The 17,365-nt window shown below is 35.8% G+C and overlaps 1 protein-coding gene across 4 annotated transcripts in view; it reads left to right on the forward strand.

The window, feature by feature from the left end:
- LOC127881246 (VWFA and cache domain-containing protein 1-like) overlaps nucleotides 1-17,365 on the forward strand; it is a 54,426-nt gene that overhangs the window by 34,317 nt on the left and 2,744 nt on the right. For 2 of the 4 annotated variants that reach the window (XM_052428989.1, XM_052428990.1), the window contains exons 15-26: nucleotides 291-378; nucleotides 2,579-2,662; nucleotides 4,128-4,241; nucleotides 5,394-5,457; nucleotides 6,955-7,007; nucleotides 8,041-8,122; nucleotides 9,943-10,125; nucleotides 12,316-12,568; nucleotides 13,162-13,249; nucleotides 14,905-15,482; nucleotides 16,010-16,211; nucleotides 17,157-17,281. In XM_052428989.1, coding sequence (XP_052284949.1) covers nucleotides 291-378; nucleotides 2,579-2,662; nucleotides 4,128-4,241; nucleotides 5,394-5,457; nucleotides 6,955-7,007; nucleotides 8,041-8,122; nucleotides 9,943-10,125; nucleotides 12,316-12,568; nucleotides 13,162-13,249; nucleotides 14,905-15,482; nucleotides 16,010-16,211; nucleotides 17,157-17,281 — 1,914 coding nt within the window. The remainder of the gene's footprint in view (nucleotides 1-290; nucleotides 379-2,578; nucleotides 2,663-4,127; nucleotides 4,242-5,393; nucleotides 5,458-6,954; nucleotides 7,008-8,040; nucleotides 8,123-9,942; nucleotides 10,126-12,315; nucleotides 12,569-13,161; nucleotides 13,250-14,904; nucleotides 15,483-16,009; nucleotides 16,212-17,156; nucleotides 17,282-17,365) is intronic. The other 2 variants (XM_052428992.1, XM_052428991.1) reach the window with 2 other exon arrangements.

A 17,365-nucleotide genomic window follows, 5' to 3' on the forward strand; every position in this document is an offset into this window, starting at 1 on the left:
GTTCGATTACAAAAAATGGAGGCAATTTGTAATAACCAGCCAATTAGCACTTTCCACGTCAGAGTTATTTCCCTTTGTTTATGAAAGAGTCAATAATTGCCTTTCCCGCTTTTACAAATGGTGTATATTTCTGTTCATGATTTATGGTTAATTTTATAACTACCGGCAGGACATGTTCAGAACATTTAATTTGATTATTAATAAAGGTCCAAACATGGTTAAAACAGCTGCACAGAAAAAAATGTTAAATAATTGAATATTTTGTTGGACATTGCCTGGTTCATTTTCAGAGAAAAGGTCCATGATCCTTCATACATTGCTGGCCACAGATTCACTGGATGCTTTATGGGAAAACACAAGCAAGGAAGTCATTGAACGGTAACTTTTGCAAACAGAAAAGGCACTCTTAATTCTAAACCAGCACAAACAACTGACTTTGAGAATAATATGAAAAATGTAAATGAAAGTATACATCCCTGCAAAATCTTAACTATACCATACATTATGCCATTGTCACAAATATAGGCCTGTCAGTAAAATACATTTTAGGTAGAGATTGGACAAAGTCTCACTTTATTACTCTTTTTATCCACCGCCATAGGCGGAGGGATATTGTTTTGGCGTTGTCCGTCCCTCCGTCCGTCCGTCTTTCCGTCCGTCCGGCTGGCACTTTTGTGTCCGGAGCCATATCTTGGAAGTGCTTTGACGGATTACATTGAAACTTGGTATGAGTATATATATGGATAAGAGGATGATGCACGCCAAATGGCATTGTACACCAGCTGTAAATAACGGAGTTATGACCCTTTGTATCTTGAAAAAATGCTTTTTTTGTATCCGGAGCCATATCTTGGAAGTGCTTTGGCGGGTTTCATTGAAACTTGGTATGAGTATATATATTGATAAGAGGATGATGCACGCCAAATGGCATTGTACACCATTGGATAATTATGGCCCTTTGTATCTTGAAAAAAAATGCTCTTTTTGTGTGTCCGGAGCCATATCTTGGAAGTGCTTTGACAGATTTAATTGAAACTTGGTATGAGTATATAAAATGATAAGAGGATGCTGTTGGCGTTGTCCATCCGTCCAGAAATATTTGTGTCCAGAAGTATTTTGGCGGGGATATCAATTCTACGAATTTGCTTGTTGACCTTCAATTGTCACCTTGACCTTCAACCTATGAACTTGGTTATAGTGTGCACCAATTTGTATGTTTGTAACTACTGTAACTAGTTATTTCAATATCACGAAAATTGCTCAATACTATCTTTAGACCTTTGACATTTATTTGTGACATTGACCTTTAACCTAATGACAATGTTCTTGCTTGTAACATTCCCTCTCATCATGCTGATCACTTTTGCCAAGTTCTTTAAAATCCATCCATCCTAGACAACATTTTGTATTCTCCGGATAAAGTGTCAAGAACTAATTTCCTAAATTTTAATTTTGACCTTGATTTGCGACCTTGACATTGTACCTAAAATTTAAAATGCCTGAACACTTTTGTGAAGCAACACATAACAGAAGTTACTATGTACCAAATGAAAATGTAAAATTTTCTTGAAATGAGTTGAATTGTCAGGTATCATCATCTAAGGTATGCATGCAAGTGTGCAAACCAAAATATGGAGAAAATATTAAATACTTTTTTATTTTCATGGTGCAGCTAAAATACATGATTTAGAAGTTGTAGTCTGCAGTGTAGTCTAACCTTTGCCTATATAAGTGAGTGGGCCAGTTGGCAGTTGGTAATTTTTATTTCTCCAATCATTTCCTCTGAGCAATGCTTTAAAAAACAATGGTGGTAAAGAAATAATCTAATAACTTACAACTTTCAAGTTCAAGCTTACAGAAACAACACTCATGTTTAAATGGCTGACTACTTACTTACTTTCACTCAATTTGGGCTGTATGTCACAGAATGCCAACAAACATTCCAAGGCCTGTGTTTACCAACCAATTCTAAGAATAAGTCTAAAAATAGAAAAAAATCTAAAAAACTGTTATGTACTACAACTACTTTAAAGTCAGGTCTATATACCTATAATGATATCATTCTAAATTGTTTCGAACATTATGCTAATGATTTAAACAACATTTTTAGCTTGATAATACGGAAACTCTGAGGTATTTTTGTTGAGTTTAAGACTAATTTTTAGCTCGGCCGTTTTCGGAGAAAACCCGAGGTATTGTCATAGCCAGCTCGTCGTGTCGTGTCCGTCGTCATGTCGTCCGGGTCGTGCTAAAACCTTGACATTTTGTCAAGGTTTTGAAGATTGGCTCTAAAATCAAAGTGCTTCAACCTACAACTTCATATGTAGCTGCACCTTGATGAGTTCTACATGCCACACCCATTTTTGGGTCACTAGGTCAAAGGTCAAGGCCACTGTGACCTCTAAAACAAAATTAATTCTGACAAGCTTTCATCTATTCAAAACTGCACCCGCAGCCGAGCGTGGCACCCGTTATGCGGTGCTCTTGTTATTTTCAAGCTTAAGAATGGGTTGCTGAATACCAGTCCAGGTTTCCATGTTCTTTTTTGTTCTTAAATTCACTTGCTTAAGTATTACAGATTTTATGGGTCGGAGACCGGAGTGTTTCGGATGTATCCTGGCTCCCCCATGTTGAACACGTTTGATCACAGACAGACCAAGTGGTAAACTGCATTAACCCTTTCCCATTTAGATAGTATTTTGACACATTTGTAGTCCATTTGAAAGTTAAATTTAATTAAAGACCTTTCTTGCTAGATTCACATTTTTAAGGCTTCATGTCCAACCCTTAGATACTGATGAGCAGCAAACAGCATAAAACCTGAACAGACTGTGAGTGACTCGCAGGCTGTTCTGGTTTTATGCTGGTTGCACATAGCTATTTTCACTTTGCTTCTCAGTGGGAAAGGTTTAACCCTTTGAATGCTGGGAAATTTGTCTTCTGCTAAAATGTTGTCTGCTGAATTTCTAAAATTAGCATTTTCTTCGATTTTTTTCAAAGAATACTATCAGAATAGCAAACAGTTTGGATCCTGATGAGACGCCACGTTCTGTGGCGTCCATCTGGATCCAAACTGTTTGCAAAGGCCTTCAAAATTCGGTTCCCGCACTGAAAGGTTTAAAAGGCAAAAATGTGTTCAGTTGCTATTTTAGTGCTTAGTGTAGATTAAGCCAACTGAGTCGTGTTCTAAGAAAACTGGGCATAATGCATGTGCGTAAAGTGTCGTCACAGATTAGCCTGTGCAGTCCGCACAGGCTAATCAGGGACGACCCTTTTCGCCTAAACTTGATTTTTGGTAAGGAGGGACTTCCTTGAAACTAAAAATACCATAAAAGCGGAAAGTGTCGTCCCTGATTAGCCTGTGCGGACTGCACAGGCTAATCTGGGACGACACTTTACAAACATGCATTAAGCCCAGTTTTGATGGAACATGACTCTACTAATTTCCCAATGTCAGCTTTTTTATTAATGTAAATATAACAAACATATTCTTTTTGAGTGTTGACTTAGTCAACTGCAGCTTTCATGTATCATTATAAATATATAATAAACATTCCATTTTGAAAGTTCAATCTTCACTTGTTAAAAATTCATTATCTTATCATTTTGGTTTTTTCTGAGTTTGTTATCCTAGTTTTCTTCCTGATCTATAAATTAATGTCTTTAAGTTGACCACTCTCCAGCTGTCATTCAAACTAAGGTATACCTGATGTATAAATAAACTGCATTCATTTGACCACTCAAAAGCTCTCACTCAAACTAATGAATTAACCATTTAATTCATTTTAATACGTTTTATTGCAACCAAATATTCCCTATAACAAATAATTATTTTTTGCAAATTAAGCGTTATTTAAGCCATATATCGATTATTTGGCACATGATCAATTGATCAAGAAAATTGTCAGTTTCAAAAAACATATATCATTTTCAATGTAGTTGGAGTCTCATAAATATTGAAATGGCTGCGGTAAAAAAAATATTCTACAAGTAAAAATCAGTTTGTAATCAATTGTCCTCTAATCAATAATTGTATAATAATCTATGTACAAGACTGTGTATTTTCTTCACAAAATATACTTTCAATTTCAGTGTGGTCATATTTCATCGTAAATTTCTTCTTTCAGGTACAAAAGAAGCCTCATGCTCCCTCATACTACTCACTATCACATTGACAAGCTGAGTTTCATCAGCCGCCAAGAAGCAGTTATAATAACGCGAGGCGTAATAAACACACAGGGGTATGCACACTCTAGCAAAATCCATTTCCCTGGAATCGCCTTCATCCTTTATGAGGTCATGTGGTTACTTGTGGGGCAAATCTAGAGGTTTCTCAGATCTTCAAACTTGTCACATGAAGGATCCAGTCATCCTTTAATGTAATGTTCAACATACCAAAAAATAGCTTAACCGTTTGGTTTATGTCTTTAAATAAGATTTGATAAATGCTAGATCTTTGGGTCAAATTCAATGTTTAACTACATAAATGCCGGGAAAACTGTGTACATTTAGTAGCTAGCAACTCCATAACTTGGACAAGGCTGCAGGGCTTACTCTGCCGTTCGCAAATTAGCCAATGGCAACAAATTGGCCCATTTGGCTAAAGATGTTTTTATTTGGCTGCACATTTTTCTTTACAAAAAAAGCCAAAATACTAGTAGCCAAAATAACAGACATTTTGTGATAGTGAGGCAAATTTGACTAAAGACAAATTTGAGTCATGGGAAGCCCTGAGGGTGTTAAAAGTTAGCTCATCAATTACTACAAAACCATAAAGTAAAGCTTCTTAAAACACAGTCTGGTGGTTAACAAGAAGAGGATCCATTTCTGACTTGGTGGAAGGTCATAATCAGGGTCAAACAAACCATAATCACAACTTTTAGGGTACACTTTGGCAATGTTTCCTGAAAATTGATTGGTAGGTTGTTTATTATCTGTAAATCCCAGTGAAATTAAGGGCTGTTAGATTTAAATGTTAAAGAAGTCAGTGTTAAGTTGAAAGAACAATATCAAGTCAATGACATGAGATTTTCATAGGTTCAAAATATTTATGGTATGTTTGCTTCTTGCTAGAAAACTCTGTAAAGCATACAATGGTTGTATATAATAATAAAGTTTTTTATTATGTTTCACAAGATAGATTTTGAAACATATTTGTTGAAATGCATCTACTAGGAAGGGATATTAAGGAATAACTATGTCGTTTTGTCGTTTTTATGCGCATTATTTCATAACGTTTATAGAGCAAGCTGCTACTTTTCTGAACTGATTCAATTGAAGCCTGCATATGTCATCACCTTGACAACATAGATATATGTATATGATCTTGACAAAGCTATGCAGAGGTTTTAATAATTTTTGTGACAAAGCTATTGTTTTGTTTTTCTTTTCAGGAAGGTGGTAGGTGTTGCCGGCATGACTGTATCCAAGCGTTTCCTCACTTCACAGCTAAGCCATGTACATTTTTTTGGATATTGTACCTTTGAGCTCTCCTGAGCATATGAATTATTATCTCTTTTTTGCTATTTTCTTTTGTTTTTCCTGCTTTGTTTTGATTTGTATGCCCCCGGATCGAACCATCGGGGGCTTATTGTTTTTGACCTGTCTGTCTGTCATTCATTCATTCATTATGCCCCCCTTGCTCATGTCGGTCCGTCGGTTGGTCGGTCTGTCGGTATGTCGGTCTGTTGGTCGGTCCGTCCACCAGGTGGTTGTCAGACGATAACTCAAGAACGCTTGGGCCTAGGATCATGAAACTTTATAGGTACATTGATCATGACTTGCAGATGACCCCTATTGATTTTGAGGTCACTAGGTCAAAGGTCAAGGTCACGGTGACCCGAAATATTAAAATGGTTTTTGAATGATAACTCAAGAACGCATATGCCTAGGATCATGAAACTTCATGGGTAGATTAATCATGACTCGCAGATGACCCCTATTGATTTTGAGGTCACTAGGTCAAAGGTCAAGGTCGCGGTGACCCGAAATAGTAAAATGGTTTCCGGATGATAACTCAACAATGCATACGCCTAGGATCATGAAACTTCATGGGTAGATTGATCATGACTCGCAGATGACCTCTATTGATTTTGAGGTCACTAGGTCAAAGGTCAAGGTCACGGTGACCCGAAATAGTAAAATGGTTTTCGGATGATAACTCAAGAACGCATATGCCTAGGATCATGAAACTTCACAGGTAGATTGATCATGACTCGCAGAAGACCCCTATTGATTTTGAGGTCACAAGGTCAAAGGTCAAGGTCACGGTGACCCGAAATAGTAAAATGATTTTCGGATGATAACTCAAGAACGCTTTTGCCTAGGATCATGACACTTCATAGGTACATTGATCGTGACTCACAGATGACCCCTATTGATTTTCAGGTCACAAGGTCAAAGGTCAAGGTCAAAGTGACAAAAAACGTATCACACAATGGCTGCCACTACAACGGACAGCCCATATGGGGGGGCATGCATGTTTTACAAACAGCCCTTGTTCATAATTGTGTGTGTCCCAAAACTTCATCATTGGTTAAAGATTTGCAATAACTTTTGCATTATTGAAGATAGCAACTTGATATTTGGCATGCATGTGTATCTCATGGAGCTGCACATTTTAAGTGGTGAAAGATCAAGGTCATCCTTCAAGGTCAAAGGTCAAATATATGGCTTTAAAGCGGCACAATAGGGGCATTGTGTTTCTGACAAACACATCTCTTGTTTTAATTTAAATTAGTTACTATCTGGGATTTAGAACGTTTTAATAAAGAGAGAGATTCATCAATTGTTTGGAGTAATTTAAATGTTTTACAAAGTAAAGCTACACATATTTAAGCTCTTGAGCTAGTTTTTACTAAGATATAAGAGAACATTATGAAAATTGATTATTCATACATTTTCTTGATATCTACATGTGATACATTTCATTCGATCTACTTTTTTCCTCTCTAGGCAACAGAGTGTTTTGGAGAGGACTATGTTTGTCACTTAATGGATCCTTCTGGGTAAAACGCTCTCCTTATTTAAAGCACTATCAATGTTATGTGCTCACTATTTATATGTTCTTATTTGTTTAATCATCATGGTATCTTTTATCAACTGCCCAAAATTTTTATTTTTTATATTTTTATAGATACCCACAATTAAGTTTAAAAAAAAACTGGATACTTAAAAATGCTGTTTATTATTATAGTTTATATCAGACCTTTTAAAGACTTATGAAACAGAAATGTATTGAATTGAGTTTAACTTTTCTAAAGAAATCACTTATTAAGCCAGCATTAATGATATCTATCAAACTTAAAATCATTTGTAAATGGTAGATTTGTTAATTTCCATTTATATTTTTAGATTACCTGAGCATGCAGTGCTCTTATTATTTTTTTGGTGATATATTGTGATTTCCAGCATTTGACTTGTGTGTGGTCCACTTTTAGCATCCAATCTTGATGAAACTTGGAAAAAATGTTTATATTAAAAAAACCTGGGCCGAGTTCTAATCATGGTCATATGTGTCCAAAAATAGGTCACCCTTTCAAATCTTAGAACAACATTGTTACCACTCTCGTTGCACAATTTATGACTGATTGAATCTCTTGATGAAACATGGTCAGAGTATTTGTCTTGACAATATTAAGGACTTTTTTTAATCTGGATAAAGTGGTATCATAAACTTGATCCCCAAGTTTTCGACTATTGAAGTCGTGTTCTGAGAAAACTGGGCATAATGCATGTGCGTAAAGTGTCGTCCCAGATTAGCCTGTGCAGTCCACACAGGCTTATCAGGGACAACACTTTCTGCTTTTATGACATTATTCATTTAAATGAAGTCTCTTCTTAGCAAAAATGCAATTTAGGCAGAAAGTGTCGTCCCTGATTAGCCTGTGCAGACTGCACAGGCTAATCTGGGACGACACTTTACGCACATGAATCATGCCCTGTTTTCTCAGAACAAGACTATTGGTACCTTGAACTAAAGTGAGCGGTGAGTGTTTCAGGGCCATCCTGTTAGTGTTAACCTCTCCGTGTATTTTCCAGACAAATTATAGACAGTTTTCCCTACTCTGAAGCCAGCAACCCTGAATCTATCTTGACACAAGACATTTCATTTCTGGCTCACGTAAGTTTTTATTGAAGTCTGATAATTCATTTATGGCTCAGGTAAGTTCTCATTGAAGTCTGATAATTCATTTATGGCTCAGGTAAGTTGTCATTAAAGTCTGATAATTCATTTATGGCTCAGGTAAGTTGTCATTAAAGTCTGATAATTCATTTATGGCTCAGGTAAGTTGTCATTAAAGTCTGATAATTCATTTTCTGGCTCAGGTAAGTTCTCATTGAAGTCTGACCATTTATTTATGGCTCAGGTAAGTTCTCATTGAATTCTGACAATTCATTTATGGCTCAGGTAATTTTGCATTGAAGTCTGACAATTCATTTATGGTTCAGGTAAGTTCTCATTGAAGTCTGACAATTCATTTATGGCTCAGGTAAGTTGTCATTAAAGTCTGACAATTCATTTATGGCTCAGGTAAGTTGTCATTAAAGTCTGACAATTCATTTATGGCTCAGGTAAGTTCTCATTGACAATTCATTTATGGCTCAGGTAAGTTCTCATTGAAGTCTGACAATTCATTTATGGCTCAGGTAAGTTGTCATTAAAGTCTGAGAATTCATTTATGGCTCAGGTAAGTTGTCATTAAAGTCTGACAATTCATTTATGGCTCAGGTAAGTTCTCATTGAAGTCTGATAATTCATTTCTGGCTCAGGTAAGTTCTCATTGAAGTCTGACAATTCATTTCTGGCTCAGGTAAGTTCTCATTGAAGTCTGACAATTCATTTCTGGCTCAGGTAAGTTCTCATTGAAGTCTGACGACTCATTTATGGCTCAAGTAAGTTCTAATTGAAGTCTAGTAATTCATTTATAGTTCAGGTAAGTTCTCATTGAAGTCCGACAATTCATTTATGGCTTAAGTAAGTTCTCATTGAAGTCTGATAATTCATTTATGGCTCAGGTAAGTTCTCATTGACAATTCATTTATGGCTCAGGTAAGTTGTCATTAAAGTCTGACAATTCATTAATGGCTCAGGTAAGTTCTAATTGAAGTCTAGTAATTCATTTATAGTTCAGGTAAGTTCTCATTGAAGTCTGACAATTCATTTATGGCTTAAGTAAGTTCTCATTGAAGTCTGACAATTCATTTCTGGCTCAGGTAAGTTCTCATGGAGGTCTGATAATTCTTTTATGGCTCAGGTAAGATCTCTTATGGAAGTCTGATAATTCATTTATGACTCAGGTAAGTTTTCATTGAAGTCAGGCCCACCATGTATAATGACATAATGAATAAGTTAATTGACTTTTAGTCACATCTAATTTGAATGAAACCCTTGCTGATATTTACCCAAGGGTTTGCTGTTTTCACATGTATTCCACAAGCAGACTGTATGTGGCTTTTACTTGACAATGAAATGTAAGGAAGGTTATGATTATGCCTGTCATCTGACTTATTGCAAATATCTTTCACTTAAACAATATTAAGGCAATTCATATTCTATGCACGTCTGAATAAACTGCTCAAGCATTTTCAAATACATTTTAATTTATCCTCACTCTGAGAAAAGGGGGCTTAATTCATGTAAATAATAGTCATTCTAAATGAGCCTGTGAAGTCCGCACAGGCTAATTAGGGACGACACTTTCCACCTTAACAGGATTTTCACTAAGAAGAGACTTCCTTTAAACCAAAAATATCATAAAAGCAGAATTGATGTCCCTGATAAGCCTTGTGGACTGCTCAGGCTAATCTAGAACGACACTTTTTACTCACATAGATCAAACCCTGTTTTCCCATAGGTAGGCTTGTTTTGTTTTACTGAACATATGAAGTTTCACAAGTATTTTGTTGTTTGTTTTACTGTTATTTGTGCTATCTTTCCAGTGTTTCTTGCAGGCACTATTCTGTGCAAGCTTCACAGGTGGCTATGCAAAGAGAATATCTAATTCGCGCGCAACCACAGACTTGCATCCTGATCCCGCACGTTGGATTTTCGTGGAAATCATTCCAAACAGCAACCTGTTCCTCCTTGTAAAGAAAAAAGTTCAAAACAATACACAGACGTCTGTAAGTAAAGGTGCAATTTATATTTTAAACCGCCAAGTGCTTATTGTAAACTATTGTGGTGCGTGGTTTTCCAGAGTTGAGTGTTGTCAACAGTTTGCTGCAAATGACATCTCCTCTTAAACCATCTTGTTTCTTAAAATAGACGGGAGTGTTCCTGCTATAAAGTTCTTTCAAAGTTGTTGATAATTATTTCATTAAATGCAGATCTCTGATTGCCATAGAAACGAAAATAATTTGAACGAACCTATGTACACTGAGGCATTGCTCTTTTTGGGCTGTAGGTTTTTTCAAAAGATTGTGTTGTGAACTCCTTTTTTCACTACTGGGTGGATCTTGCTTTCACTTTAACAATTGAATGACTGTAATGTGTAGATGATAAAAAAGTAGGGATATTTTTGCAGTTTTGGAGGAGTTATGGCCCATCATCTGTTTTTCCACAATATAATATATATGGTCCTACCATTTTGTGTGCTTAACTCCTCTTTAACTAGAGGTTAGATCTCGCTCGAACATGCATAATAGAATAATAATATTTATGTGCAGATGATCATGAAGAAAAGAATTTACGTTGGATGAAACAAGTTTCTGAAGAATGATAGCCATTTGTCTGTTTGTGTTTTTCCTCTGTAGAATATATTGTACCAAACTTGTTTGTTTTCAACTCTTCTTCAACTGCTTTTCACGGATGAACGACCTCGATGTGTACATGATCATTTATAAAGAGATTATGACTGCTATGAGTTTTAGCAGAATTATGGCTCTTTGTCTTTTTGTCCTCTGCAGAATATATAGTGGATTTGTCCAAACCGGTATTTTGAGGACATCAGTGTCTTTTAAAAATTTCTAGTTATAAAAAGCTTCTCACAAATGCAAAGGGCTAAAATTGAGATGATTTGCATGAACAATTATCTAGAAGATCTGTTCCAAGATTTTGGCTGTTGGGTAGCCCGGGCGACCTAGGGGTAAAGTGTTTTACATAAACCTGTGTGGAAAAAACTTATATTTCTTATCAAATATTGTCTCCAAAAACTGCTAATCTATAGCTTGGATATTTGGAATGGAATATTGTCTAGTTGACCAAGTCTAACAATAAAAAATTATGGCTCTTGGTTTTAAATTATCAATGCCCTGGCAAATAATATTGCATATTTCCTGTTCGTTTTTGGCACAAGTCGTCAATGATACTTCAATGCCTGGTGCATAGATATTCTGTCTTAAATATTGTCTAGTGGATCTCTTCCAAGATAATTCATATTACGTTCATTGGCTGAAAAAATGACTTCGCCCTGTCAAGTCATATTACATATTTTGCTTTACATATAACGTAAAATCACTGATGCCACAAGTTTTAGTGCTTAGATGTTTTGGATGAAACATTGTCCAGTTAGCTTTTATCAATATTGTTCAAATTATGACTTTTGTATCAAAATTAGTGTGTCCAGGGTGTCCTATGTTTTCATAGTATATTACAGTTAAAGTGATATTATGGGCATTTTTCACTGTTGAATTGAGCTGAAAAGAATTACTAGTAACAAGTCAAAAGAATTAGTTAAAATGTGGAAACTGACCAATTATCTTCAACTCATCTTGCTACCAGTTGTTTATAAAAAATATAAATTATTTTTGATATTTTACATGACTCACCCTGTCCTCTAAGCCGAATTGATCCTTAAAACAAAATTGTGTCTTTGTGTTGTATGAACGAATCTGCATGAAAACTACATTTAGACTCATATCGTACATTGAATCGTTTCTGTCGTCAGTTGTCAAAACAAAAGTATGGTTGATATTCAAAAGGAATATTTTTCTCTTTCGGAATATTGTTTTAGTATGTTGATGCTGCATAATAACAAATATAAGTGTATATGAAGTGAAAACACCAAAAATAAAAAATGGTTGCGATAGACACCTATATACTGTTAGATGCCCATAATATCACTTAAATAATTTTTAAAATCCTTTTTTTTTAAATTGAAAATCTCTTGCTCAGCTGTCAGCATCCATTTTTATGTCAAACAAATGTTCAAATGATGACTTCCAAATACTTAATGTTTTAAATTTTGCCATACACATAAGGTCACAAAAAATCCGTATGTATACATATGTATACATGTAATGCACTATTGCATTAAAATAAAAGTTAGGGTTTGGGAATATCTCCATCCATTTCAGTCACATTTGACATTTCAGTCTGATGACAAATTTAGCTGTCATGGATGCAGAAACAGTATGCAGGTCCCTGGTGACAACAGTAGAGTGTTCAATCTCACCGGCCTACCTGTATGTGATTACAAAGGTGAATCGCCCAGCTGCCACGTGCATTGCTACACAAGCGTATGTGCACAGGACTTGCCATACATTGCTGATCTCTCATGCAACGAACATCTTGAGAAAGATCCCATCTATAATCTTGTCAATAATGGTCTCATCGGAACCTGCTATAGTAAGTTTGTAGGTATTAATTTTTCAGCTTAGAAGCGCATTATGAGCCGTCTGCAGTCCTTTTGAAAAATAAAATAAAATTTAAGTTCTTTCTTAATTGATTTAAGTTTTATAGGCGTAATTTCTAACCCTACGATGCTATTGAGAAGCAAACAGCATAAAATCTAAACAAACTGCGAGTATTTGTTCACGTTGCTTCTGAGTGGGAAAGGGTAAATATCTTTTATGCTGCTATGTAAATCACTGTTAAACTATACAGCATTCCTGATATTTTCATTGTGTGAAAACTGATTGTGAGACTGCTGCAACATGCATTCCCTAAAATTCTCTCTCCTGGGTGCTTATCACTTTTGCATAATTTAGCTTTATATAAACTGTGACACATTTCCCCAAACAACTACTTTATATAAAGAAAAAATGTGAAATATTGTGTGGCATATATTTTGTTGCTTTTAAACAAGTTCTATTAATTATTCCTTATTCTACTAAAATTTGTAATCAGTCTGGAAAATACGTTTAGACGCATAATAGATAACTTTGCATGACAACATTTTTATCAACATTTTGTATTGATATTTGAGTTAATTTATTCAGCGGACCCAATAGCTGATATGCAATTTCCGCCTAATGCACCTGGGCCAAATGACCAGCTGGACAAATGTCCAATCCCTTGTGCGGCTATGTAAGTATAGAATATTGTCCAATCCCATTTGTTGTAAGCGTAGAATATTGTCCAGTCTCCTGTACTTGTATGTAAGTATAGAATATTATCCAGTTTCCTGTAAGTATAGAATATTATCCAGACTCCTGTAAGCATAGAATAATATCCAGTCTCCTGTAAGTATAGAATATTATCCAGACTCCTGTAAGCAAAGAATAATATCCAGTCTCCTGTAAGTATAGAATATTGTCCATACTCCTGTAAGCATAAAATATTATCCAGTCTTCTGTAAGTATAGAATATTATCCAGACTCCTGTAAGCATAGAATAATAACCAGTCTCCTGTAAGTATAGAATAATAACCAGTCTCCTGTGCTGGTATGTAAGTAGAGAATATTGTCCAGTCTGCTTGCTGCAATTTAAGCATTGAAAATTGTCCAATCCCTGTGATGCTATGTAAACATTGAAAATTGTTATAATCTAATGTGCTGCAATGTAAGTGAAGAATATTGTCCTATCTCATGTGCTGCTATGCAAGTGGAAAATATTTTCGTATCTCAAGTGCAGCTATGTAAGTGAAGAATATTGTCTCATCTAATGCGCTGCTATGTAAGTGAAGAATATTGTCCTTTCCTGTGTGCTGCTATGTAAGTGAAGAATATTGTCCTTTCCTGTGTGATGCTATGTAAGTGAACAGCATTTTCCTATCTCGTGTCATGGTATGTAAGTGAAGAATATTGTCCAATCTCATGTGTGGCTTTGTAAATGAATAATATTGTCCTATCTCATGTGCTGCAATGTAAGTAGACAGCATTGTCTCCATTTTGGGTAAGTATAGAATTTTGACCTACCGGTATCCACATACCTATAATGTAACTGCAGAATATTGCCATATCCACATTCCTTATATGTAAGTGTATAATATTGACCTATCCACATGCTTCTATGTAAGTGCAGAATATTGCCATATACACATTCCTACTATGTAAGTGAAGAATAGTGACCTATCCACATTCCTATTATGTAACTGTAGAATATTGCCATATACACATTCCTACTATGTAAGTGTAGAATATTACCATATCCAATTTCCTTCTATGTAAGTGTAGAATATTGACCCATCCACATTCGTAATATGCTATTGAAGAATATTGCCATATCTACATTCCTACTACATGTAAGAATAGAATCTTGGCCTATCCACATTCCTACTATGTAACTATGCTATATCAATAGTCCTACTATGTAATTGTAGATTATTGCCATATCCACATTCCTACTATGTAAGTATAGAACATTGCCATATCCACATTCCTAAAGTGTAGAATATTTACCTATCCACATTACTGCTATGGAAATGAAGAACTTGTTCCTATTAACTGTATTTTTCAGTAAGTGCAGAATATTGTCATTCCCAATGTGTTGATATGTAAGAATAGAATATTGACCTATCCACAATGCTGTTGTAACTATGAAATATTGTTCTATTCCATGAGAGTATAAAGGAGAAACTGTTCATACTGTTGTGGTTGTTGTTGGCACAATTAAAGCATATTTTTGCATGATATTTTGAAAAAAGACCTTTAATTATAATGCAAAAGAAGTCCGACTCATTTGCGATACTAGCATCCTATTATAAATGCTATAAAATAATTATAAGCTAGCTTTATTTGCAGAGATGACATGGACATTTGTCAAGCACTGATCCACTGCGAGGCCAGCACAGATACATACCCAAGCTGTGTATGGAAAGACAACCCTGTCAATATTTCTCGCTACCTGCCAAGCATTGTTGCTGTTCCAACAGTCTTGCCCCAGACATCCCATGTGACAGGCAAGCTGACCTCTCAGGATTACTCTCTGATAAGCCCCTTGAGGTCTGATAACAACAGCCCTGTAGTCACCAACAACACAGGTGCCAGTAGTTCATCCGCTTCATCAACATCAGCTGTGTCTTTGTCTTCTGTATCAACATCAACTGCGTCTTCTGCTAGTTTATCTACATCACCTTTATCTTCTGCTACTGTATCAACAGTTGTATCTTCTGCTTCTCTATCAACAGTTGCATCTTCTGCTACTGTATCAACCGTTGCATTTTCTGCTACAATATCAACACTGAAACCACCAGCTGTATCTGTCATGACTGCTGCAACGGTGCTCACTGCAGCTGCTGCTGCTTCCTCTCCTGTTGCACCATTACAGACATCAGAACAATCGTCTACCAAATCAACTGGATCACAGAGCACTACAACAGGCAATGTCTTTTTGTGTTAGGTTTTTTTTAATTGATACTATTTGAAGAACATTGTGCTCTTCATGTCTGGAGTTAGATTTTTTTTTAGTAGCTTTGGGGGCTTACCAGATAAATGAGCGGGGCTCCCAGAAAACAGGGCTTAATGCATATGTGTAAAGTATCGTCCCAGATATCGTCCCAGATATCGTCCCAGATATCGTCCCACAGGCTAATCAGGACAACACTTTTCGAATAAACTGGATTTTTGATAAGAAGAGACTTCCATTTTTAAACCAAAATATACCATAAAAGCGAAATGTGTCATCCTTGATTAGCCTGTGCAGACGCACAAGCATTAAGCCCGGTTATCCCAGAGCGAGGCTCAGAAATATCAAACAGCATTTAAATGAGAAAAAAAACACAGCAAAATTATCATTTTATCAAGACACTCAATACATTCTCATTTTGACACCATAATCAGTTTTGACACCAAAAGCATCATTCAACCTTTATCCATAATATAAAAGTGTACATGGTTTCTGCTACAGTTCCAGTGATAAATACCAAGAATCTACCCATAGCTGCCACTGATATCCAAACAACTTCACAGCCTGCTAGTCGGGCAGTTACAACAACCAAACAGGCATCCCCTTCCACAACATGGACCCTGTCATTATTTCCCTCAAAGCCTGGTACTATTATTGACCTGGCACCATCCTCTGCATCTGGTCCCGTCGACACTGTGGGAGGGTAAAATTGATTTAAATAATTTTAAGTTTTTAACATTTTACATGTTTGACAGAAAATTATTGCAAGATATACAATAATAATTATTATTTTATGCTTTCCGGTGGTTTATAGAGAAATATCAGTGAAATAAAACTGGTATTTCACTGTTTTAAACAGTGACAAATAACAGTGAAAAATAACGATATTTTTCACTGTTTTACTGTGAAATGACGTCTTTTTTTCAACGAAATGACGTTATAAATCCAGCGACATTATCCAGTTAAACTCTTTTACAATGTAAATAAACGGTGAAAAAGCATAAAATAAAAAGAAAATTTGTCGGATTCGATGGAATATCGATTTTAATTCACTCGTGATAATAAAAAATACATATTTTCACTCGTGGCTTTGCCACTCGTGAAAATATTATTTTATATGATCACTTGTGAAATAAAATCGATATTCCATCGAATTCAACAAATATCCTCTATTTATTCATATTTATTCAACTTGTCCCTGTTATGTTTCAATGCAGTTACTGTGGTCTGTTTGTATGTGTACAGTTCCTAGGGTTAAAGTGAGGTGAACCACCATTACTTAATTTTTTGTTCTTATGTACTTATATTTATATTTTGATAATTGGCGTTTGTTGTGGGAAACTACTGTACCTTAAACCTCTTTCTCGACAAAATAATGGTCGCAATAAAAACTTCTCGTCAAAATGAGTTCTGTGATGATTGTAATTGGGGACAATTGTAGCAGTTATCCTAGTCATGCATACAAAATGTTTGATGGATTTATGTGTTTGATAAATTTACTGATTTTCACAGAATGGGTTAAGTTTTCAACGTAATACCTGAAATGATTGGGTATAATTATGAACTTAATATCTCAAAATGATCCATGTTCAACCAGCCCTATTAATGTATTTACAATTTTCTAATAATACCCTTTCTACCCTTTTAGCCCCACGGATAGTTCAGGCATGAGCCCGGGTAGTGTGGTTGCCTTGGTGATAGGGCTAATAGTGGCAGCTGGGCTTGTCACTATAGTGGGGGTGAAGCTCTACCAGAGGAAATACAGCACTGGGGGTAAGGATGTGTGAATGGCCCCGGGGGGTAAGGACTTGTGCACGGCACATGATGTATGGATGTGTGCATGTATAGGAGTTTTTT

The sequence above is a fragment of the Dreissena polymorpha genome, chromosome 5 (genome assembly GCF_020536995.1).
Source record: "Dreissena polymorpha isolate Duluth1 chromosome 5, UMN_Dpol_1.0, whole genome shotgun sequence".
NCBI classification, from domain to species: Eukaryota; Metazoa; Mollusca; class Bivalvia; order Myida; family Dreissenidae; genus Dreissena; species Dreissena polymorpha.